At 47.8% G+C, this 24660-nt stretch overlaps 9 protein-coding genes across 9 annotated transcripts; 4 read left to right on the top strand and 5 right to left on the bottom strand.

Moving 5' to 3' along the window:
• Positions 1 to 600: 600 nt before the first annotated feature.
• Positions 601 to 2198, top strand: HD556DRAFT_1362675 (uncharacterized protein). Its single transcript, XM_041302675.1, is given in 8 exon segments — positions 601 to 703; positions 754 to 990; positions 1105 to 1136; positions 1187 to 1211; positions 1263 to 1353; positions 1414 to 1522; positions 1574 to 1978; positions 1989 to 2198. 7 exon segments carry the CDS (start codon positions 621 to 623, stop codon positions 1948 to 1950), a joined length of 954 nt encoding a protein of 317 aa, XP_041161720.1. The 5' UTR covers positions 601 to 620; the 3' UTR covers positions 1951 to 1978; positions 1989 to 2198.
• A 1070-nt stretch (positions 2199 to 3268) lies between these two features.
• Positions 3269 to 4427, bottom strand: HD556DRAFT_1535608 (S-adenosyl-L-methionine-dependent methyltransferase; the record flags this gene model as incomplete). The annotated part of the gene is made up of 5 exons (XM_041309606.1): positions 3269 to 3546; positions 3595 to 3802; positions 3865 to 3950; positions 4015 to 4203; positions 4274 to 4427. The coding sequence occupies 5 exons, from the start codon at positions 4425 to 4427 to the stop codon at positions 3269 to 3271; spliced, it is 915 nt and encodes a 304-aa protein (XP_041161719.1).
• A 2157-nt stretch (positions 4428 to 6584) lies between these two features.
• Positions 6585 to 7470, bottom strand: HD556DRAFT_361391 (uncharacterized protein). The gene is made up of 4 exons (XM_041310379.1): positions 7186 to 7470; positions 7099 to 7131; positions 6747 to 7048; positions 6585 to 6689 (listed from the first exon to the last, which is right to left on the bottom strand). The coding sequence occupies exons 1-3, from the start codon at positions 7336 to 7338 to the stop codon at positions 6830 to 6832; spliced, it is 405 nt and encodes a 134-aa protein (XP_041161718.1). The 5' UTR covers positions 7339 to 7470; the 3' UTR covers positions 6585 to 6689; positions 6747 to 6829.
• A 1865-nt stretch (positions 7471 to 9335) lies between these two features.
• Positions 9336 to 10491, bottom strand: HD556DRAFT_1234930 (S-adenosyl-L-methionine-dependent methyltransferase; the record flags this gene model as incomplete). The annotated part of the gene is made up of 5 exons (XM_041297705.1): positions 9336 to 9613; positions 9664 to 9871; positions 9933 to 10018; positions 10080 to 10268; positions 10338 to 10491. 5 exons carry the CDS (start codon positions 10489 to 10491, stop codon positions 9336 to 9338), a joined length of 915 nt encoding a protein of 304 aa, XP_041161717.1.
• Positions 10492 to 11216: 725 nt separating this feature from the next.
• HD556DRAFT_1441899 (uncharacterized protein) lies at positions 11217 to 12481 on the bottom strand (the record flags this gene model as incomplete). The annotated part of the gene is made up of 4 exons (XM_041306374.1): positions 11217 to 11351; positions 11405 to 11667; positions 11724 to 12156; positions 12212 to 12481. The coding sequence occupies 4 exons, from the start codon at positions 12479 to 12481 to the stop codon at positions 11217 to 11219; spliced, it is 1101 nt and encodes a 366-aa protein (XP_041161716.1).
• Positions 12482 to 12771: 290 nt separating this feature from the next.
• Positions 12772 to 13756, top strand: HD556DRAFT_361347 (uncharacterized protein). Its single transcript, XM_041310378.1, has 3 exons — positions 12772 to 12799; positions 12858 to 13268; positions 13324 to 13756. The coding sequence occupies exons 2-3, from the start codon at positions 12921 to 12923 to the stop codon at positions 13513 to 13515; spliced, it is 540 nt and encodes a 179-aa protein (XP_041161715.1). The 5' UTR covers positions 12772 to 12799; positions 12858 to 12920; the 3' UTR covers positions 13516 to 13756.
• A 599-nt stretch (positions 13757 to 14355) lies between these two features.
• Positions 14356 to 14996, bottom strand: HD556DRAFT_361193 (uncharacterized protein). Its single transcript, XM_041310376.1, has 2 exons — positions 14751 to 14996; positions 14356 to 14695 (listed from the first exon to the last, which is right to left on the bottom strand). The coding sequence occupies exons 1-2, from the start codon at positions 14872 to 14874 to the stop codon at positions 14460 to 14462; spliced, it is 360 nt and encodes a 119-aa protein (XP_041161714.1). The 5' UTR covers positions 14875 to 14996; the 3' UTR covers positions 14356 to 14459.
• Positions 14997 to 15359: 363 nt separating this feature from the next.
• On the top strand, positions 15360 to 17632 carry HD556DRAFT_1471547 (uncharacterized protein; the record flags this gene model as incomplete). The annotated part of the gene is made up of 3 exons (XM_041308446.1): positions 15360 to 15526; positions 16855 to 16962; positions 17013 to 17632. The coding sequence occupies 3 exons, from the start codon at positions 15360 to 15362 to the stop codon at positions 17443 to 17445; spliced, it is 708 nt and encodes a 235-aa protein (XP_041161713.1). The 3' UTR covers positions 17446 to 17632.
• A 560-nt stretch (positions 17633 to 18192) lies between these two features.
• Positions 18193 to 18890, top strand: HD556DRAFT_361235 (uncharacterized protein). Its single transcript, XM_041310377.1, has 2 exons — positions 18193 to 18480; positions 18534 to 18890. Exons 1-2 carry the CDS (start codon positions 18337 to 18339, stop codon positions 18765 to 18767), a joined length of 378 nt encoding a protein of 125 aa, XP_041161712.1. The 5' UTR covers positions 18193 to 18336; the 3' UTR covers positions 18768 to 18890.
• The last annotated feature ends 5770 nt before the right edge of the window (positions 18891 to 24660 follow it).

The following is a 24660-nucleotide window of genomic DNA, read 5'->3' as shown; positions in this document are numbered from 1 at the left end:
GCGGAACTTGGCATTCTGTCAGTGTGGTAGGTAGCAGAATTGACCAAAAAAATTGACGGCTACATTGATGTTCTACTATCTGTTGAGTAGACTCGTAACTGGCAGTCTTTACTACGTCTGAGATGTTGTTAAATGTTTGACGTAATAAGACTGGTCGATCTCGGATTCTCGGAGGGGGGGAAAGCACAGAGTTTAAATTTCAGCAGGTGCTGTCGTGTTGGTGATACTCATCATTCGGTAGTAGAGTCTAGTGCGTCTAGACTCTGTATCTACATCATCTTGGCTCCGGACACGTCTACAACACCAATTGAAATATTGTTGTATATCATTTGGACTCTGGACTTCTTGAAGTACGGTACGAGGTCCTTAGGAAGCACTTGCCTTATATGGTATGAATTTGACTGACAAATAGAGTGCGGTGGTCCCTGGTGGTCCTGCACTTGCGCCTGCCAGCACCGCGTATTACTTACTATGTGAACTGACACACGTACTATTGACAAAACATGTCGTCGCCCAATCATCTAATCATCCTGATCGCCTGATATACAAACAGTTAACTATGCCCGATATCTACATTCCATTGTTTCTCCTTTCAAGTGGCATTCATTTATTTCAGCACCATGGGTCTCTTCTCAAAGTCATTCGACCCAGTCACTGACCTCCCAGACTTGTCTGGTAAAGTCATACTTGTTACAGGCGGAAAGTGAGTATGTCACTCATGACACGGATTTTATTCACACAGCTGCTTTGTAGCAGAGGTATCGGCTACTCGACTGTGAAGCACCTGGCACGTCATGGTGCCAAGGTGTACATGGGCGCACGCAACCAAAGCAAGGCAGAGGAGGCGATCGCACAATTGAAAGCAGAGGGACTGGGTCCTGGGAACGGCGATGTTATCTGGTTGGACCTCGATTTGAAGGACCCTCGAAATGCGAAGGAAGCGGCAGAGGTATTTATGAAGCAGGAGAAGAGATTGGATGTTCTAAGTCAGTATATGTTTTTGTTTGTTCACGATTTTGGCATGCTGAATGAATCACAGTCCACAATGCCGGGACGTAAGCTGTTCCGCTCGCATGGGCGTGATTGATACTGAATGCCCTAAAGGTCGACTGAGACTTACGCCATAACGCCAGATGGTAAGCTTTGGTCTCGCTCCATAAAGATCTACACTTACGCAACATTCCAGGAATTCAGGAGACACTGGTGGTCAAGTGCATCTTCTGGCAAAAAACATGTACCAAGCACTCATCTATTCATTCCAGCGTCATCAGTCATATCGTCCTGACACGCACCCTTCAACCGCTGCTGGACCAGACAGCAGCAGAACCAAATTCAGACGTTCGCATAGTCGTCGTATGTGAACATCGTGCACCCGTGCACCCCGAAAACTCACAGTTCCATACTACCATCCAGGTCACTTCATGCGGCCACCGGTTTGTACCAGGGAAACCTCGTTTCCGTAACCTTGATGACCTTAACACCGAGCCCAAGAGTTGGTTTTCACCCAGCTTCGCGCGGTATTGTACGTCGGTCGTCCATTGGTATATTTTGTCTCACGAAATCCCTTCACTAGGCATGTCGAAACTCATGAATATACTCTACGCTTCTGAACTTCAGAGACACCTCACCGCTGTTGGCTCTCCCATCACCGTTATCGCCGTTCACCCTGGATCAGTCGACACCATCCGCCCTAAACCACCCCTATCCCGCATCCAGCTCATCATCATATCCATCGTGTCCCACTTCATTTTAAGTCCAGACCAGGGTGCATATACCTCGGCGTTTGCAGCTGCGTCGGAAGAAGTCGCCAAGCAGCGCGAGAAGTATAAGGGCATGTATTTGATACCGTTCGGCAAGATAACGGACCCGACGAAGGTGGCGAGGGATGAGGGGCTTGCAAAGGAGCTTTGGGATACTGTGGATAAGTTTTTGGAGGAGAAGGGGATTTGATGGATGTTTTGTTTTATTGATGAGTTGATGCTTGACGAACAGCCGTACCTCTAAGAGGTGTTGAACGGACAAGGATGTTAATCTGGGCACTAAAATATGATGGAACAATCATCCCTGTTGATGCATGGCACTGGTGCCCATCCAGCCTGCGCGCTTTCCCTCTCCTTTTTAGTACATCTTTGCATCGTGTTTTACATCTTACTGTATGCCATTTCTACATCATCAATTTGTTGGCCCTTCGTCTGTTGCAATTAATGTCGAACATCGAATCATTACAGTACCCAGCTGTGCGAGTTGCAGCAACAACTTATATACTTCATAGTCTGAATCATGAAAACTCAGGTGGTCGATCTCTAGAAATCGCAGATCAAGAGCGCTCGAGCGGGAGTAGCCAAGACCTGTTTGAAAGCGAGCATATGGTGATATGAGAAAAGCCGGGTTGCTGGCTGTGTAAGACAGCAAGATGTCTTTAGATCATGGTAGATGGCACGAATGACGGTATGGTACACCCCCATGTAGTGGAACGGAGCGTGCTCCCGCTACCTTTCTTCCCTGTGCATAAAAAATTCAAACGATGTGATGGGCAGAACTGGCGGAACTTGGCAAAACCATTGTGGCAGGTGGCAGAATTAACGAAAAAAAATTACGCTATATTGATGTTCTACTACCTGTTGAGTACATCTTGAGTTCTATCGCATTCTGCTCGGACGGGAGATAGCACTACTGCGGCAGTTTCCCCAAGGTCTGCTATAATTAGCCTACACAACCGTGAAATAGACTTACCTACGTTGTCCAGCGCAGATAAGAAGCGTTCTGAACATACTGCTGGCAGTCCGGACTCCGCACGTTCTGGAGGCTAAACATGGGGTTGCAACGTGTCACAGGCTTGTCCAGCTGACTCGGAATTCTACATTCTGAATGAAGAAGTTCAGTAACCAAGAAAACACCGTTAACAATAGTGCTGATAAGGTCAGCAGGTGGATCTCGCGACGGGCCACCTCAGAGAGGGCATGCGTAATTCTGCATCACAGGTGACAAAATTGCACTCGAAAAAAATGCGAGGATGCTGATATGGTTGTATTGTTGATTGTTAGTCAGTCACCGAAAACAGGCGAGGATCTCACTGCGGTCAGGGGAACTGCTCTGACGGGACGTATAGTGAAACGTCCAGTTCTGTTAGTACTGTGTTTGTCAAGCTGATTTTGGGCACATGATAGCCTTGCTGGCCTTCCGAATCATGGGATTGACAGTTGCCTAGATAGTCTCTAGTCAGATGATCTGCAAGTCACCCACGAAAGAATATCTACCGCTAGCACCATTACGCTCTCTTAACCATTATCATCGCCACCGGCCATTCAATGTCTACTTCATCATGTCCTTCCACGGCTCTCCCATCCTCCCGTTCGGCACCCTCCTTAAGATCTTTCCAGAACCGCATTGCAACATCTCCACGCGGGTTCTCCGCATCCGTGGGGTTGTGCTGACGGAACGTATGCAACGAGCTCCATGTATTGAGATAAGATAGCAGGTCATCCCACGTCATCTTCTTGTGCAAGATCACGGAGTGTGGGGAAGGGAGAGATGGGTAGTGGTCACCTGCTATGCATTAGTACAGTGTCACGTATCGATAAGTTCAAGACAGACCTGTGAAGAAGACTCTCTCAAAGTCAGTGAACGCACCAGGTACAACTTCATTGCCATCTGGCACCTCAACCAGGTGGTTTTCTAAAATTGAACGACCGGGTTGCTGCCAGTATGGGGCAACGCTGTTCAGTGGGTCGATCCCTTGGCTATAAGCGTTGATGTTCTGTGTGAGTGACGGATAACGGGTGAAGCGGAACTCGGAATAAATCTAGGTCAAATAAATGTTAGGAATGACTGGACAAGTAATGACTCGGAGATGGGAATACAGACCCAGAATGCAGCACTGCCGTTCTTCCTCAGCACCCTTGCGAGCTCAGGCCACATTTTGTTCCAATCGAACCAATGACATGCCTGGGCTATAGCCAGACGGACATCATGAACAAACAGTGATATCAAGTTTATCCTGTCTAACACACGCACCAGCAATGACTAGATCCACACTGCTATTCTCCAAGAATGTTAGACTCTCTGCGCTCGCCTGTATGTACTCATATTGACCAGTGCTCTCTGGAATACTCTTGAGGATACCTTGAGCGACTTCGATCATCTTAGAGCTTGGGTCGACGCCAGTGACGCGCTTGAAAGGTGTGAGCTCGACTGTTGCTTGACCTGGAATCCCGAATGATCAACATTAGGTCGAGAGTCCAAACCCTCTAAATTGAGCACAGTTAGAACTGACCCGTCCCACAACCAAGGTCCACTGCTCTATCCCATCTTGCACCCTTGTTGCGTTCGTGGTACTGGAATATGAAGTCAAACAGGGACCTAGGGTAGGTCGGCCTGGAAGTCGCATAGATGGAGGTGTCAAAAGAGGAATTAGCAAAAGTCGCCATCGCAGAGGCAGCGAGTGTCCACGTAACAGACGATAACGCTAAGGACTATTCATGAGGACATGCGGGGAATATAAATACTCGGAGAGCGTGTCAGATGGTCTTGAGATGACAGTCGATGTAAATATGGTCGTCGGTGCTATCGGAAGTACTTCCGAGTTCACTTGGGGATCTGAGCAAGAAGTACCTGCTCGGGGGAAAAGTTATTAGGGAGCTCAGTATTAAAATTCCCAACGCCCGGAATAAGTGATGTTGTACTTCGGCCGGGAGCACTGGCAGCAGGCTGAGTTGTGAAATTTGAAATTCCCTCCCAACCACAACCACATTCGGAATTTAATTTTTGTACCAATCATTTTTCCCTTGGTAAGTACCGGTGACTCTGAAACGAGCCATGGTAGCGTTCAGCGAATCCAAGAAGTCCACTGTTGGCTGTTACCGTTCTCGCGTTAGCCCCGTGCTGATTGGGCTAGGTCTACAAAGTCTGCTCAGTGATATATTGACGGAGGCCCATCTGGTCCAAGTTGGTCACCTACAAGCAGCGACTGCACCAGTACCCGTTTGCACTCTACCGAATGTCGCCAATCCACATACCGAAGCCGGACCAGTGACCACACCTACCATGCGAGACCTACCATGCCTGTCATCATCCGAACGGTCTTTAGCGACACCACCGTCTGGCCTGACCCGATGGTCTACATCTGAACACGTCTTTTTGGGGTCGCAGACAAAGATGTGGAATACCCTCATCCTCTATGACGTATGGAAGAATGGACTCGATAAGAACCGCGCAGAGCAGGCGTAATACACTTGATGGTGCATCTCTTCTCATCTTCACAATTGCTCGTATCCAGCCTCTATTGCCTACTTTTCCCATCATACTTCAGCTTATTCAGGAGTTACTTTTGTGGTGTCTCTAGCGTACCTACGCTTCACGATGCTGTCAACGACTCGATCGATATGTCCGCGTCATTTCCTGTCATCTTGGGTTTCTGTCTGATACCTTCCCCTTTGTCGAGACAATGATACAATGCCGTGATCACCTCCTGTATGATTTGTCTGTTCTAAATTTACTGCGGTTTCCCGGACTTTCATGCACATGACTTACTCCCCCAGGCGGCGTGCTGTCCCGACGAGCATCGACAATGTTGTCATGCCGTCTGCTTTAGCATTGAAGTATCCAAGCCCGTTCTCGATTTCTCATGATTGAAAATAAGAATGAACAGCGATCATTTGACGAGCGCAAGCCTAAGTCTACGTAGTACAAAACAGAACGAAAACGGGTGTTGAAACCCAATACAGTCTGCAGCCCTCAGCAGTTGAAGCTGGCAGTGCCGAGTATAGTACATAGCATTGGAAAAAGCATTAGAAACATCACGGTCCGCACCGTCCAACAGTTGAAGCTGGCGTGCTTGGTATCGTACACAAGACGAGCACATAACAAACGCATCGAAAAATGGGAAACTTGGCTCGAAGTACCATCTACTTCTAGTCCTTTGTTGCAGGCTGTTGGTAAACTTCGACTTCACAATGAGGCGAGGAACATACACAAGTGATTTTCAAGGGTGAGCTCAAGAATCTTCTTCCCCAGTTCCTCTCCCTCGTAGCCTTGACGAGAAATCTCTGTCGCTCCTTTCTCCACTGCGACAGCCATCGGAGATTTCAGGTAGTAGTCCACGGCAGACTCGATGCACTGCCAATTCTTCCGGCGGTTCTTGCGAATCGGGAGAAAGGCAGAGTACTCGAGGATGATGATAGTAGCTGCTTCCTGTAATTAGAGCTACAGCTAGTCATACAGCGAGAAACTAACCAATGACAGTCTGAATACTGATGTTCGCAGCAGTGGACGATGATTCCTTCGCTGCCTATTGCACCCTCTTATATGACTTGCAACTCTGCGACTCGCGTGATAGCACATTTGATACAAAGCTCCATGTTTAATTGTTGTGTTGAAATCAAGCACAACGGCAATTCTTTATTGTCCAATGCGAGAGTGGTGCGTTCCAGTAGAGTATTCGGTTTGTTCATATCTATGATGGTGACTGATATCAGCTTTGACATGGGATGAGTCAATCTGAACCACTTACTCTCCAAGCGTACATAGGACTTGGGACGTGCACAGTTTTTCAGAGTCGCACAACCGATCTAAGACACCTGTGTTTGTGAATAGTTCTTCGACACGCCGGGCAATCCTCTTCGAACATTCTTCTCCATATGTAGCTGGGCGCAGAGCTTCGAACTTGGTGAATACCACGACTACTACAGGAACTGAAGATTGATCATTGAGTCTGAGCATGGCAAGTGACAACGAAGTTGCAAGCTCACTGTGCCTGGTGTTGCATTCCTGGAAGAACTTCTCTTCCGACCGCTGGAATGTTCGACAATGTTCGTCCATCGGAATACAATACCTAATGGCAATCACAATGCGCGCGCAACATCGGAAGGGGGCTACTTACCAGATAGCGTGAATTTGCTCCTCCAATTTCGTCGTGTATGCGTCCTGAGATAAATTTCTTCATATTCTCAAATTCTTCTTCAGAGCCTGCTTCGAAACCGCACGAGTGGTGAAAGATGAAACCGGGATTGCTTTTGAGCACCATTTCGTTTTCGATGTCGTGATTTCCACGCTGAGTGTCTATCAGCGCATGTATTCCCTCAGGGCAAATGGTGCACACACCTTGATCGAGGATTCCACGACGGCAGCATCAATCTACCCACAATTGATAAATGATATCCTGTGCATGATATAGATCCTCACTCGCACCTTGTTTCCTTTGTTATCGTAAATTTCTGGGCGTTCCATGGTGTTGCAGACCTTCTGAAGGATGGTTGTTTTGCCTGCGTTTGCTCTCCCTAGGATCAGAACTCGAAAGCGCACAAATCTTTCTCTGAGCTCCTGGGAATCGATGGTTGCCATTGGGAGATCTTGATGTGCGTCCTGAATTTGGTTTATCGTGAAATATGCACTGTCGTACAGAACGGGATTGTGGTGAGATATGACGGCGAACGAACACAAAGCAAGCGTTCCTGTGGCTTATGACAAAACAGCTACACACAGCGTCTATCTCTTCAAGTCTATCTGCCTGCGTTAGGCAACTGATGATACCCTTGCACAGACACGAAGTTGCAACTGTTCAATCGTTCATACGATAAAGCACAAGGATTACACAATAAACGACGCCGAATAATGAGAACGTTGATTAATATATACACTATAATAAACAATCAGAACATAGCGGAAATGATAGAATATCCCTCTTCCCTACCCGTCTGGCTGAAAAGTAGTGATATCGGAAACCTCTGTAGATGGTGGTGAGCTGTATCCTCCAAGATCTGCCAGATGATTGATCCTTGAGATGTATGAGAGCAAACAAGAGCCAAGAGCAAGTCAGGGTATGGGGCTCCCTCTGGAAGTGACATCCTGTGGTGCTTGACAGGGTCTGCACGTTTGGAGTCCCCCTGGATGATGATGGTCCGGGTATGAACTAAGGGGTGACGGAGCAGCAGGTTTCGCACGTGCTGGCTGAACTCAAACGTCGACCACACTCGTTGGTACTGAGAGAAAGGCTAATGCAGCGGGCCGCAGCAGCTTGTGTATAGCTTGGGGCAGGTTTGGTACGCATCCCCAGACGAGTCCGACTGTCCAACATACTGTATAAATTGACGTATATATTGTCAAGTGTCTGGGAAGACGTACCGGCCAACATGCACTTAGATTCGGAGGGCTGGCGTGCGGCTTACTGTCCGCCCAAGAATCCTTGAATACTGACTCCTGAAAAGAGTGGACAAGGCTTCTTGTAGCCTCGAAAGTTGCATATAGTAGCATCCGGTCCTGCGCACCACCGTTTAACTGGACCCTCCTTCAATTGTTCCCGCCCTGGTGCCCCATTGATGGCGCTCAGGCTGGCTCCTTCTCGGTTCATACTATCGATACTGTCGAAAGTCAACAGGGAGCTCGCTATGAAGTTCATAGCGAGCTCCCTGTTGACTTTCGACAGTATCGAGATCGTGATGTAAGTGATGAAGTACATGACCCTGCGCCTGGAATGCACGAAATCGTATGCTTTGGCAAGAATACAGTGAGTATGAAAACTCGCGGCACAAGCCAAGACTCACTAATTTGAAAGATATTCGTGACTGCATGCCTTGAATCCAGCCATTTCGAAAAAAGTCGACAGAATTGCGGGATGCAGTGCTGAATGCTGAGTGTATGGTATGGGCGAGATCATCTCTGCTGCTTCCTGCCGGTGCGGTGAAAATCCTCCGGGTGGCCTAGTACTAAGCGGCTATGCCATTTTCGTGGATATAGTCAATAAACTGGACAGACTTGAAGCAACTGTTGTATCCGTATGGTGTTTTAATAGCCCTTCGAGTCCGCGAGCAGTAGACAGTGACTTTGCTGCAGCGTAGAAACTGTGGTGTTGAATTGAAATACCGTACGAGTCGGGACCTTCTATTTTAGTCGTAACTCGAGTTTATGTAAACGTTTTTAAAAGAAAATTAATATCAATAATTCAAACTAAAGTTTACTAAACAGTAAACAAGGAACGTCCCTGCCGACGAAGTCCAGCCCTTTCCTCCGATAGTATCATGTCCAGCTGAATTCTGCGGGTATGAACGAAGTCCAGTAACCAAGGTCATGTTGATTATGGTACAGTTGGTTCGTCCGACGTCACCGAGGGTCTCCCTGCAGCCAGGGTGACGAGACTTTGCAGTAATAGCATGATGAAACGTCCAAGCCCGTGCGTTCTTTCAGTGGTGCATTTGATAAACTGATCTTGGAGACATAACAACCTCGCTAGTCATCCGAATCGTGGTATTGTCAGTACTTCACCTACACAAGCTAGTAGCCTCTAGTCTGATAATTTACAAGCCGCCAACAAAGGCACATCTACGGTTCGCCCTCTAGCGCTATCACGCTCTCGTAGCCATTACCACCGCCACCGGCCATTCAATGTCTACTTCATCATGTCCTTCCACGGCTCTCCCGTCCTCCCGCTCGGCACCCTCCTTAAGATCTTTCCAGAACCGCACCGCAACATCTCCACGCGGGTTCTCCCTATCTGCGGGGTTGTGCTGACGGAACGTGTGCAATGCACTCCACGTATTAAGATACGATAGCAGGTCATCCCACGTCATCTTCTTGCGCATGATGACGGAGCGTGGGGAAGGAAGAGATGGGTAGTAGTCGCCTGCGATGCATTAGTGAAGCTGAAATGTCGCGTAACGATATAAGACAGACCTGTAAAGAAGACTCTCGAGAAATCGCTGAACGCGCCAGGTACAACTTCATTGGCATCTGGCACTTCAATCAAGTGGTTATCTAAAATCGCACGGCCGGGTTGCTCCCAGTATGAGCCAATGCTATTCAGCGGGTCAGTGCCTTCGACATAAGCGTTAATTATCGGTGTGAGTGACGGATAGCGGGTGAGGCGCAATTGGGAGTAACCCTAGTCAAGTAAAAGGTAAGTGTGACAGGACATGTAATGGCTCGGAGATGGGAGCACGTACCCAGAATGCAACACTTCCATTCTTCCTCAGCACTCTTGCAACCTCAGGCCATATTTTGTTCCAATCGAACCAATGGCATGCCTGGGCTACAATCACACAGTCATCGTGAACAAATAGCAGTTTCTCCTTCTAACATGTGACACGCACCGGAAATGACGAGATCCACACTACTGTCCTCCAAGAATGTTAGATTCTCTGCGCTCGCCTGTATGTACTCGTATTGACCAGTGCTCTCTGGGGTATTCTTGAGGGTACCTTGAGCAACTTCGATCATCTTAGGACTCGGGTCGACGCCAGTGACGCGCTTGAAGGGTGTGAGCTCGACGGTTGCTTGACCTGAAATCCCGAGTGATCAACATTAGGTCAAGTGTCCAACCCTCCAAATTGAGTACAGCTAGAACTGACCCGTCCCACAACCAAGGTCCACCGCTCTATTCCATCTTGCACTATTGTTGCGCTCGTGGTACCGGAATATGAAGTCAAACAGGGACCTAGGGTAGGTCGGCCTGAAGGTCGCATAGATGGCGCTGTCAAAGGAGGATTTGGCGAAAGTTGCCATTGCAGAGGTGGTAACAGGTGTCCACGCAGTCGACGGTGGCACTTAAGGACTGTTCACAAGGATGCACGGGGGGTATAAATACTCCAAAGAGCGTCTAATTGGTATTGAGATGATGGGCGATGACATGAGGTCGTCGGTACTATCGGAAGTACTCATGTACGTATCGGGCACCCCCTTGAGATAGAACTTCCAAGGAGCGACTATCAAGGAGTTAAGGTCTGGAGACCTCGTCGGGCAGTCGGACCTTAGGATTTTGCCGCATTGTCCATAGAGGTCTTGGGTTACCGGGGTATGATTATTGATTACCGTGACAGCAGTTTGAGAAAGTAACGCCACTAGCTAGTACTGGTGAGAGCGCCCAAAGGGAAATCCTCTAAGTCAGAGTATGACGCTAGCTTTCCCGAATCCCGATATGTACAAGACGAATGGTATTGACAAATAAAAAGACTTGTTTTCTTCTGCATCTACAGTACGTACATTCCTCGCAATGAAAGACTTCTGGTGCCCTCGGTTGCACGGCTGTCGAGAAACCCAACTCGTATATATACATACTCAGTCCTACAATCTGATATCTCATGTACTTCCGCCTTGGTGCCTCTCGGTCAAAAACTCGACGAACTGTCACCAGTCAAGTCACCGTAAGATAGACTGAAATAAAGGTTGAGCATGATATCGGGTGTATACAGTAAGGTAACATGGATATTACTTACAAGACGATTCCTGCTCTATTGCTGATCATTTTCCGCCGCAAAGGGCCAATCCGAATAACCTGCCGGTGTGAGATTACCGCCCATGTACCATGTTGCCCGGTCACCCCGCTCAAGCGCGATGCCATTTCGCAGGCGGAATGGAAGATCGGGCTAGTAATGGGGACATATTGGTCACTGCCTAGTCTGGGAAACAAGTGACTCACGTTCGGCATAAACAACCTCCCAAATCCAATAAGGCCACCTTTCTTGTCTACCGTCTCAATTGCGGTATTCCGGGTATATCCGTTTGTGCTGATGAAGGTACTGCCCTCAACCCCTTGCCAGATGTCGCGGAGGAAATCGCTATTTTTTTCAGCAGTGACTTCGGCAGGCATCGGCTCCACGACATGGATGTATGCGAGTTTGTATTTGCGCAGCTGCTCAACCACGTAGGAGAACTGGGGTTTGGGGTCTGCCATGCCCATACCTGCACCACAAATCAGCTAAATAAAGATCGTTAGTATTGAATGATGTGGGACGTACCATTGAGTACGCCCCAGGGGCTCATTCGGAACCCCGTTCTCTCAGCACCAACGGCCTCCACAACGGCATCCGTTACTTCGAGTGCAAACCTTGCGCGATTCTCAGTGCTTCCGCCATATTCATCTGTGCGTTGGTTACTGACGTCTTGCATGAACTGGTCGAGCAAATAGCCATTTGCGCAGTGAATTTCAACGCCATCGAAACCAGCTCGAATGGCATTTTTTGCGGCGGTGGTATAGGTGGTAACGTACTCCTTGATTTCGTCCATGGTGAGTGCGCGTGGCACGTCTGTTTGACCTGGCACGGAGATGGGTGAGGGACCGATGAGGGGACTATTGCCCTCCTTGGCAAGAACGGCCGTTTCTGCGGTGCGGCCGAGCGCCCAGAGTTGTAGGAAAATGAAAGAGCCCTTCTCATGGACTGCTTCTGTCACCTGCAGTCCGGGGCGTGAGTCGGCTCTCATCATTATTAAGCAAGATACAACATACCTTTTTCCATCCCTCCACATGGGCATCGGTATATATCCCAGGGACATTATCATAACCACCAGCCCTCTGAGATATGAATGTTGCCTCTGTGATAAGAAGGGTGCCAGGGGTAGACCCTCTCTGAGAGTAGTACGCTGGTGCTTGTGGGGTTGGGACGTGATCTGCGTGTGCACGTTTACGGGTAAGTGGGGAAAGGACGACGCGGTGCTGCAAGTTGATGTTGCCTACGCGGATGGGGGAGAAGAGTGCGGATGTCGAAGAATCAGACATGGTGATCTATTGAAAACTAGGTATGAAATGGTATTGATTGGAGAACTGGAGACGGGAATCGACATCGTGTATTTTATAGGCTGAAGACGTTTGAAACAGATAGATAGATTTGTCAGGTTGGGCATAGGCCATCAGATGGCACCCAGCAACGGCAAGCCTAGGTGCGCAGCGCTGCAAGATATAGCGCTGGGCTGAGTGATTGTGAGTAACGATGGCGGAAGGATTTCAGATTACGATTATAGATATTTATAATTTCACAGCCACAATGATTGGGGATACTATACGTTGCACATCAACCAATCCATTCTCCGAGTCAGGGTAAGTTGTTCAAGCGATATCGTTTCTAACATATCGCTGTAAAGTGCTAGATTGACAGTGTTCAAGACATTGGCACTGTATAAGCGTAGTGCAATGCTATTTGCAGCCGCCAGTCGATAAAATGGATCCTGACCTTGACCGTGATGATATGATACGCGAAACGCGTATCACAAAATTTCATTTCCGACAAAGCGTGGAGGCATCACCATGCAGAACTTTAAAGTCATATCACGCGCAAGGGGCATCCTACGCCACTGCTGCGAGTGCTGCGGCAACTGCCGTGACTACTGCTGCGGTGCCGCCGGTGCGCATCAAATACACTTTACTATCTAGTCGACACTTGTTACTTGTCCTCCAAACAAGTCATGGACTTGAGCCTGCTCCGATTCCTTATATGTTTACCCACGCTCTCAGAGTCACCGTCAGGCGGCATCGAGATTCACAGAAGTACTTCAGGTCTGCAAGCCAGGTATCCCATATAAACTCTTCCTTGTCGCTAAACAATCTTTCATATTGCACTGTAGTCTGATTCCTCCGCATACAATGTTGTTTTCTTTTCTTTTCAACGACAGTCGCGGGCATTATCTCAACCCGTGACCAGTGCCACTTTTCTTCGCTTTCTCGGTTCTCCATGGGATTTTGTTACCTGTCGTTTCCGAGGTGCTGGCGTTTGTTGCTCGACATTGTTGCTGTCACTGGAACCTGGCTCGCGCTGAGCTGATTGCTAACAAGAACCGTTTCGAAAGTCAGAAAGCATAGTACCTCAAGGACGCTTTCATCATAATCGGAATATCCTTCATCACAATCCTCATGGTTCCAGTGGAATGGAAGCCCAGCATATAGGTCCCAAGGGTACCAGGCCACCGCGAAACAGACGGTGTCTGCGGACCTATGCTTCTGGAATGAGCTTTGCCGAAGGGCGGGACATCGATTTAAGAATGGAAATGCGGTCACCATACATTTCCATTCTTAAATCGATGTCCCGCCCTTGCGGCAGGGCTACAAAGGATTTTCTCGACAGAAAGAGCACCGTCGCGGACGATTCTCAAAGCTCTCGTCAAATTCGGGAGTACTAATTTGTATTAGTTGCACAAAAAAAGATCTAATTCGAACAGGTTTACATGAGAGGGTTTTCCTGATGTGGGCCACAAGAGTCGCCACTCGAGCTATGACTGTGAAGGGGAATGTGGAACTCGGGTTACTGAACATATGTTTCGGCTGGTCAGATGTGCATATCTTGGCAAGAGCTTCAGGGGGGGGGGGGGGGGGCTCTGAAGATTCTCCCAGTATCACAGTGAAGTTATTCGAAGTACTTGCGCGTCAGCAGGAAGTACTCTCAGCAGATTCAGAACCTCGAACGAATTACATAGATCGAAGAACTGCAGGAAATGATCATACTGTGGTCGCTTTGCTAGAACTCACCTACCCTCTCGTCATCAGCCCACTGAGTTAGAGCATACGGCTCTTGTTTCCCGTCTCAAGATCTTCGTAAGCGTTGGATTTTGGCGCTGTATGGTAAGTGGGAGTACATTAAACGTCCTCACGCAATTCAGATACTCAACTATCACGTACATCGTAAATTGCATCTTGCCACATGAGGTGTTAATTTCAATACAGAAAAATATCAATTATGATCGAATGCAGTCAGTCCCGAAGTCGTCTAAACATCCCTTGTCCGAGATCCGCAAGAATCACTTGAAGTACATGGGCATACTGTCATTTCGTATATATCAATAAGCATCTGAAGTTCGTTTCGATCTAAACCCTCTTTCAAGCGTAACCAAACGACTCGATGTGTAGTCACACTCGGCCCACCGTTGGCTACACTGAGAGGACTAGAAACCGGGAACCGAAGAACACCACGAACAGACCGAGTTGTGCTCTGTGAGCCACACACTGAAAACAGAGTCAGTGTCACCATAATTTGCAGCGTATGGAGGCGAAAACTGACCGCTAACGGATATCCTGCCCGTCGCCGCTTTCACTTCGTCTCTGAGGATAGCCCGAAGGTCGGCCCTTTGATGTGCGAGCTTGACCGACTCTATCGCGAAAAGGGAGTCATTGCTTATTTCCATAGCTTTTCCATCCTGCAACTCGACCACCTCAGAACGGGAATCGTCGCGCACAGGTTTGACGTCGTCAGTTCGACCATACGATCCTGGCAAAGTCCCAATAGTTGCTGATGTGCCGGTCACATAAATGTGAATTGAAATAGATAGAGAAGGAGGTGCAAGCCGTAGTGCCCAGATAAGAACATCGTCGATTCAGTGAATATGATCTGAGCATTATAGACGAATTAACCTCTCCACAAGCCTCAGATCAACAATTCTTACCGATACTCCGAATTGACCAGATGAAAACGACACGACGGCACCTGCTTTCACCGTTGCGGACACGCCTGAAACAAAAATCAGGTTAAATATACAGAATCGGTAATCCAGTCGACATACTCTATTGTATCCAACAATATCGGTAGCGTATACGAGACTCCGGATCCACCTGAAAGCGGGACATGCATGAGCAATGTTCGACATGTAGAAAGTTCAGCGACTAACCAGCAATGAGCACAGATGTGTCATATGAACCCAGGTTAGGAGAATCTCCTCCACTGTCTACTCTCAACATGTTTTCGATCTGCTCTGCTGTCTACATCCTTTCTGCTTGGCTCTCGATGTTTGCGATCCGCTCTCAGGCTGTCGTCTATTTCGTTTATGCTCGGCTCTCAACGTACTTTCGAGGTATACTCCACCTGTTTCGCATCGGTTTCACTATTTTCCAGCTGCTTTCGTATACCGATTGTATTCCGCATAATACCTACTAAGCAATCAAAGCATATTTGACACTATTTAAGCACATTCTGGGAGGACAGCGCGAGTGTGCGTGAATGCGCCTAAATGTGCGCAATATAAAAGAAGCACAATAGAGCACATGGGGCACTGCCCCGTCTTATAGAAAATATGCTGTCAGTCCGGATATCGAGCGAAATGCGCGAGTATGTGCGCTGTCTCTCAAACGCACATTTCAACACATTCAGCCCTATTCGAGCACAGCTGATTCTCACTGGGAGTACTGAGTACTGATCATTGATGTCACCAAGTGCAGTGCGGCCTGCAAGAGGTCACAAAGGGCGGGTCACAACTCACAATGGACGGGTCACACTGGTATTGCAAACGTGACCAGATATAATTGGAACTCAGAATTAAGCTCCGCACGCGTCAGCCGCAGCCCCAGACTTTGACCCCAGACTCCGCCCCAGACTTTGGCCCCAGACTGGCCGTTTCCTGGATGTCCTCTCTTGCCTGAGGTTGTCCGTGGACCGTGCACGTGCGCCGATAAGCTTAGGTCAGCTCCACGAGGACCGTCAATTTCGATCGTTGGAACCTCCTAGCACACACATTTCGAACTTTGACTTCATCAAATCACGCTGTACAGATACATTTCGTCGTAGCAATTGCATACGCATCATTACTTTGTTTCACTGCCACCTGTAATCCATTCACTCAAGTGACAGTTACCGTGGGTCATGCATATGTTCAACTCGTTACTAGTAGTAAAGTTGAAATACCTCACTTGCACTGCGTCTTGAAGCTTGAAGCTTGAAGGTTCGAACGCCTGTTCTAATTCGTCTGTACTCCGGCGCTGCATGAAGACTCTCAGGCCCAGGCTCGTTCAGTGTTCACTCCTGCTCTTCTCCGAGTCGAGTCTTTTGTTCGTCTGCACTCTAGCGCTGCCAGTGCATGTGGACTCTCGTCCTTCTCGACTCGGAGTCTCTCTTTCAAAGTCGTGTGCTCTGGCGTTGCATCTAGACTCTTGTTTATTCGGTATGTGATAACTGCAACCTTATAGACAATGCTAACCCGTGCGTAGATCCCCAAGGAGAACTCACCCTCAGCTCTGGACCAAACTTTAGTCGATGTGACGAAAAATTGGAGTTGATATCAACCACTTCCATATCCAACATATAACTAAAGTGAATACACCAACACACGCTTATCCACATTATTTCGACTGCTAGCTGTTCCAACTCTCACTCTGACAATCCCCGACCTGTTCAGACCTCTTTCGATCGATTTATGCGCCAGATGGCTTCACGACGATGACGATATCGAAGACAGGTTCATCGCGTTCCGCCTCCTCATTGAGCTTCATGAGGAGCTATACCCGTGCGCTTTCTTATCGCACTTGTGTTGTTTCGTCTCACGTCTGGTTGTAGATGCTTATACGCTTTCTTGCAAAAACCATGTCTATCCAAGGGACCATTTGCTTTCATAGCCGCGGCTCCGTCTGTTGCTGAAATTGAAACCATTCGTCTGCACCGCATGTTGCTTGCATATTATCGCCAAGTTCTCCGCGCTAATCGTCTCCTTCCCAAGCATCTGCTATGGGACGGGTCGCTATTATCCAAACTACTCTTCCCGCCTCACCCTGATACAGATGTACGATTACTTGCTGCTCGGTGCTATGCATCGTATGTTAGTATGGCAAAAATTGAGCGCGTCTGTGATAAAGGTGCTGTGATGGATGTTGCAGAGCTCGCGGATGGCTCAAACAAGAAGCCACGTCACAGTATACGCACCTTGGCGAGAGCCTTGATGTTTGCTGCATATATTGCAGGGCCGTTCAGGTTGCGACGGGCGCTTTGGTAAGGGATGTTGATGGTATTCACCATGGTGTTAGATGAGGGACGCGCAGAAACTGTAACTGCCCCCTTGCACAGAAGCATATCCTTGCTGGTGTCCACAACCCTCGATCATTGTTTGCCAGAGAACCGAGTTTTCCTCCTAGGTGGTCTATAGAAGAATTCATCCAGTTTAGACCGTTTCATCTTGAGAAGGAACCACTCCCCGAGGACCCCATGGAGGAATATCATGACACCATCGATCGAGAAGAAGCTTGTCGACCTTGCAAGAATCGTCTTGACTCGACGCTTTCGCGTGCTCATTGAGGGACCCCACCTCGGCAGGCAAGACGAACGCAGTGGAGTACCTCGCTCGCAGAACCGGTCACAACTTCATCCGTATCAATAACCATGAGCACACCGACGTGCAGGAATGCCTCGGCTCATACGTTTCTGATCCTGCCACTGGCAACTCGTATTAAAAGATGGTTTGCTTGTCCATGCTCTCCGACATGGACATTGGATTGTACTGGACGAGCTGAACTTGGCACCTACAGACGTGTTGGAAGCTCTTAATCGGCTGCTAGATGGCAACCGGGAGCTCATCATTCCGAAGACACAAGAGGTCATTCGCCTACATCCACACTTTTCGCAACGCGGAATCCTTCTGGCCTATATGCAGGGAGGAAGGTTTTGCCCCGTGCCTTCCGACATCGTTTCCTCGGGGTTCACTTCCAGGATGTGCCTCAAGCGGAGCTTGAAACCATTCTCTGCCAGCGTTGCCGTATCGCGCCTTCCTATGGCTAGAAATCATCAGCGTGTTCCGTGAATTACAGAAACATCGTCAGTCAAGTCGCGTTTTTCGAGAGCAAACAGTGTTTTGCGACTCTTCGTGATCTCTTTAGATGGGCCGGTCGTGATGCAGGAGGTTATCAAGAGTTGGCAGAGAATGGGTATATGCTACTTGCGGAAAATGCGCTGTTACCGACTCCTGCTATCAACATCTATTGTCTTTCATTTACGGATTTGGTTCACGACAAGCCCAGATCTTAGTTGGGGTAAGGTATTTGGTTCCAACTCGAAGTCGAGGGTGGAAATCAATGAAGCGATTTCTAGGCCATGAAAGCGGTGAACTGGATTTGTCCACTTGTACTCTGTTGGCGACCTGGCCCCATAGGATCGTTACTTGGCTTCAACGGGCCTTGGTTCTATCATCTTGGTCTAGTGTTAGTGAGTTATATTTACGCTCATGCCTGTACCCTCCGCAATTTTCGTTCACTTTTCAATAATTGGTGCTTCCAAACGTCTTTGAACACTTTTTGCAGCTTCGATGATTTAGCGCGAGACTAATACTTCTAGAAATATCAAAAATATGAATCAACATCAAGGACGTGTACGAGGGAGTCTGTACATTCCTCGCAATGAAAGACTTCTAGTGCCCTCGGTTGCACGATTGTCGGGAAACCCAACTCATGTATACATACATACTCAATCATACAATCTAGTCCTACTTCCGCCTTTGTGTCTCTTGGTCAAAAACACGAGGAACTGGCACCACTCAAGTCGCACCGATATGAGTGTATCAGATATTTGCGTACTGTCTGGTCTGGGATAAATAGAGCACCGTGGGTCGAACCGGCCAGCCATAACTCAAATGCTTGTTAGCTAAAAGACGCGCAGTTTGATCAGATCAAAAGTCCACTCGACAGGGTATGCAATCATTCGTACTATTTTCTGTGTCAGTCTCACTTAACCGTCTAGTTGGAGCTCGACAAGACGGTCAAGATGTGTGATGCAAATCATAAACTGATTTAGCTTGACGTGGCATTTTGCCTCGTCACAGCTGCGTCACAAGTACATCACAACCAAGGCAGGCGCCTCAAAATGACTACAACCATTTCGCTAAACCTTTCATGATAATATAAAAGCAAGTTATCTTCTTACCGTCACTAGCGTCCATCTACCTCAAAGCCATCATTCGGGCCTTCAGCAGATCATAGCACCTCAAACAAGCAATATATTTCTTCTTCCTCACCTTTATTGCATTGACAGCATCTATGATGTCTGTTACAGCAAGGCGACAAATGTAGTGAACGTGACGAGAGTTACGAAAGAACAGCGACTGTTGCAATAAATACGCTCTCTGCACTGGTAATATATGCATCACTAAGGATATCAGCTACGTGATCCCTCCTCACCCATCAGTCCCAGTGAAAATAAGATACAGCTATATGCACGCGCTACTACACAGATTTACTGCGGCTATGACACTTCATATGATGCTCAAGCTAAGTCGAAGTCTTATCAGAATTCGGTCAAAGTAACAATAGAGTACCTTTATCTACAAAGTCTTATTTCGTCAACCTGCGTGGAAACGATCATGTCTGATTTCACTGTTGGCTGAAGTTTGAACGTCTCCAGGCCAGCGTGATGGGGGCTGAAGCCATGGAACACCAACACAGAAAGCATCAATCAATAAGCACAGTATGGGCATTATGCGATGAAACATCCTCACATTATTGATTGCTCTTGATGTCTTTAGTGGATCCTTGTATTATCGTCAAGGGGAAGTTCTAGGACTATAATATCAGTACAAACACAAAACGAGGGTGGAGCTCATATATTTAGATGAGCGATGGTACCGTTCTTCTTTGAGGAAATGTTTTCAAACGACTATACAAGTCCTGCAGCAAGTAAAGATCTTAATCAGCTGAACGTCCCGGGACAGCGAATGCGTACCTTGGTTGTAAATACAATCATCCCTCCAATAATACTGCTACGTTCAGCACGAACAGTAGCAACAGCTGCACACAGTGTGACCACCCGCGACCATTCACCCAGATGGTATGGTGCTTCCGGGACGAGTGCGAGGCAAGTCGTTACGATCAGGATAGCTCAGCAATAGAAAGCGAACTTGAGGGAATAGCACCACCAATCCAAATTATTCACGACGTTATAAAATCATTGGGAGGTGATATGAGGTGTTTATTATTCAAAGTAGTAAATGAAAACCTGAAAAATGAAGAACCGTCCTGCAATGGCACTCTTGGGTACCGTTGAGTATCTGCAACAAGTGTGAATACAGTGGTCAAGCACTCACCTGTCGCAGCTCTTGCGGATTTCGCCCAAGTCGCATTTATCCTGGGCGGGGAGAAGTGAAAGTGTCAAAAATAAGTGGTCCATGCATCTCTTGAGTGGACACGTGGCAGTATCTTGACTCTGGGGTGAGTTTATATTCAGTTCTGTGCCAGACTCCAGCAACGGCATCAGGCAGGAACACAGCATTATCTAGAGCGGATCTGGCACATTTGACACCACGTGGTCATTGAAGTCACTTCAAAAGCACCCGGAGAGGGCGAACAAAGGCGATGTATGGGGAGCTTCTAGACGATACTTGTGGAATCTGCTATGGCAGGCCTTGAGTACCTCTGGATACATGATACCTAGATAAGTACGGGGTTCTCGATACTGCAAAATAGTAATTAGCATGGTACAGTAGAAGTGTAGCGCTGGGATGGAGCCTCATGCATACAAGAGTCGACGGAGATGTTGTAAGGAGAAGTTGCACAGACCCGATAGGTCAGAACTTCCACGCATGAAAGAGGAGAGTCAATGGAGGCAAACATTGTGAGGAGACGTCGCACAGGCCTGATGAGGTGGAGCTTTCCAGTAAGCGAGTCATATTTGACACAACCACTTGGAAAGCACCAACTAACCGGCATACTAGTTCCGTGGGTGGGCGGGGCAGTTTGCAGGCAGGCGATTATAGACAGGTGGCGATATTGGATGATCATACTAATCGGCCCGATAATACTGGTCCATCGATGATTAGTAGGCCGATCACCATGGTGAACGAAGTTGGTCATCATCATTCATGGGTTATGGCCCGTATTCCTTGTGGTGGGATGTGCGCATCAAGAAATGAGCCGGGTTCCCAACGTTGCAACTCCCACAGGTTGGGTTCTTGCGCCATATTCCACACGGTGGGAATTTCGCACAGCCTGGCGAACTACCGAGCCAATCGTTATCTGAAATTCTTCTGAATCATTATCTGCATCATCTACAACCCGTTCGCTCAGCATACTCATATGGATAAACACTCACATTCACGAACACTATCAAGTGGAAAGGCCCGGGAGTCAAGGATCACAACAACCCGGGCCAATGAAGTGGATAAAAACAATGGTGGGCAAACTTGAACTTCCTTGGGAATTATAAAACTACAGAATCGAACAGGAGGATACTATTGGGAATCGGTGCGATAAGCCAGTACTAGAACTACTCGGATACACACGCTCCGCGTTATGTGTATGTGCGTCAAATTCTCTTCCAACTCACGTGGCTGACAACCTGTCTGCCAACTGAAAAGTGTTGCTTGATCAGCGTCCCCATGGAGCCTCTAAAATGTTCAGCAGTGGCCAATATTTGTTCTTATGCAAATAATGTTATTGCTCATTAATCATTAACCATCCTTCCTGTTGTGCTGGCTCTGTTTAATTTGTATTTGACTATAACTAACTTGGTTCACTTCAGGTAGCATGCGGAGATGGATCTCATAAACGGATGTCGAATGCGCTGAATCTACTCTGAATAATGCTGTGTTCCTGCCTGATGCCATTGTCGGAGTCTGGCACAGAACTGAATATAGACTCACCCGAGTCAAGATACTGTCGCGTTCGCTGTCCCGAGGCGTTCAGTTAAGTTGCGCAACCTAGTAAGCAGTACTCCCAAATTTGACGAGGGCTTTGAGAGTCGTCCGTGATGGTGCTTCTTTCTATCGAGAGAATCCTTTGTAGCCCTGTCGCAAGGCCGGTGTGTCGATTTAAGTTGGAAATGGGGTAAAGCTCATTCCAGAAGCATAGATCCGCAGACATCAGTCTGTTTCGCGGTGGCCTGGGATCCTCTTCGGATATGTGGTATCAAGGTTCGGGGGTCCAGGACCACATTGAGGTCGAGAAGGACAGCAATGTAGGGGAGATCTGATAGGTACTGGATCGTCTCATGCTTGCACGTGATATGATTTAGTTCTGCATGGTGATGCCTCCATGGAAATGAAAAATTGTGACGCGCGTTTCATATGACATGAAATGCATGTCACAATTTTTCATTTCCGAGGTCAGAATCCATTTTGTCGACTGACGGCTGCAAATGGCGGCATTACACCGCGCTTATGAGATGTCAGTGTCATGACTCGCAAAATCCATTCTTGAGCTTGAGCACTGCATCTAGCACTTTACAGCGATATCTTAGAAATGATATCGCTTGAACAACGTTTGGAGGCTTACCTTGAACGCTCGTTTTGTCAAATTCCGACTCATGTGTCGACTCAGAGAATGACAGACCTTAATTAATAATTACCTGGTTGATGTGCAACAGCTGGTATACCATCGACAAAAGTGTCACCGGCATGTAAGGCCAGTTGCCACCTTGTATGGTTTACAAACTCCGAACAGAATTGTAGAAGGTATGCAAGAGCTTGTAGCATGTATGCAAGCACTGGCAGAGATTTATGGAATGTAAAGTTTGTACATGGAATGTAGTGAATGTAAAGCTAGTACACAAAATGTGCAGAGATTGTACAGTTGTTACAAGTCTTAACAGTGTTGATGTGACCACTACAAAGTGGAAGAACATTAACTCTGTTCTTGGCTCGAATGGGTACAATGAAGGCGATGGAGATGAATGGGAGGACGAAGATGCTGGCTGGCACAGAAGCCCAATCTCGATTGAGGTACCTTCGTTGTGTACCACTGAAAATCCAGGTACCACTGTCGTGGTTGTCGCTGTTAGAACTATCCTGGTCGAACACGATACACTCGCGTGTGTTGTAACAGGTCCTCATGTCTACAAAGCAGCCACCCATTTATATCATCGATCCCTGGTCACTGTCTTACAGGAGAAACTTGCTAATCCTCAGGATGACAAGCTGTTCCATTACGAGCTGTACCAGCTCCGTTGGACTCCTCCTCACATGAATGTCAAAGTCTCTATATACGACGACTTGTACACATCGCCCGTGTTCCATGAAGCCCACACCGCACTGCAGGAATCACCAGGGGAACCAGACTGTGACTTGCCCCACGTTGTAGCTGGCCTTATGTTTTGGTCTGATGCTACACAGCTTACCTCATTTGGCAATTCCAAGCTGTGGCCTACCTACATGTATTTTGGCAATGAGTTGAAGTATCGGCATTGCAAGCCATCGTGCCATTTGAGTAATCATGTGGTGTATTTTGAGATGGTATGTTCCTTCACTGTTGGCTCTGCTGCATGACATAATATATATCATATTGGCAGCTCCTGGACTTGTTCAAAGATTTGACAGGTGGAAATGGCATGACCAGTGACTGCATGACACATTGCCATAGAGAATTCTTCCACGAGTAGTGGAAGATCTTGCTAGATGATGAGTTCCTCCAGGCATATAGGGAATAGCACGGGTAACCCGTGGGTATTCCAGCCTGTACCCATACCCATACCCGTGCCACACCATACCCGTGTGGCCAGGTATGGGTACAGGTACGGGTCCATGGGTATGGGTACGGATACGGGTCTGTGGGATGAGTGGTGGTAGTAGCACACTGTAAAGTTAAAGATAGTAGTAAAGGAGAAGAAAAAAAACATGCGCACCTGGAACAAGCAGCGAACGACTGAGGAAGAATGAGAGGGCACGAGTGGACTGTGGTGGTATGCACAAGAGTAATCATAAGTTACTAAAAATGATCAGTTAGCATGATGAAGTAGCATAAAAACACGCACCTTTGCAGCCCTAATACCACCAACTCCCCATCTAGAGTCGACTCTAGATGCGCCGCGTGCGCGCGCTGTGAATGTACCCAAGCATAGAATGGCTACACTGCGACTGTGACGGGTACATCACGGGTACAGGTATTTGCATGCGTCACAAAATCCTGACCCGTACCCATACCCGGCAGTACCCGTACCTGCGACCCGCCACGGGTTACCCATACCCGTGCAGTTCCCTACAGGCATATGAACACAGCATCGTGATCTGCTGCTGCAATGGGCTCAAGTGCAGATTCTACCCAAGGATCTTGACTTACTCAGTGGACTATCCAGAAAAGTACGTGGATTATGAGTGCGCAATAAAAATCATTGATTCTTATTTCATCAGAGTACTTATTGCTACAGTTCGAAACCTAGGGGGATGTCCATGTCCTCACTGCCTAATACCAAAGGCTTGGATTCAGAACATAGGAATGTCTTGAGATAGACAACAACG

Source organism: Suillus plorans (genome assembly GCF_016647745.1).
Source record: "Suillus plorans strain S12 chromosome Unknown HD556scaffold_20, whole genome shotgun sequence".
In the NCBI taxonomy this organism is placed as follows: Eukaryota; Fungi; Basidiomycota; class Agaricomycetes; order Boletales; family Suillaceae; genus Suillus; species Suillus plorans.
Note: the sequence above shows the minus strand (reverse complement) of the source record. Positions and strands in the feature narration are given on the sequence as shown.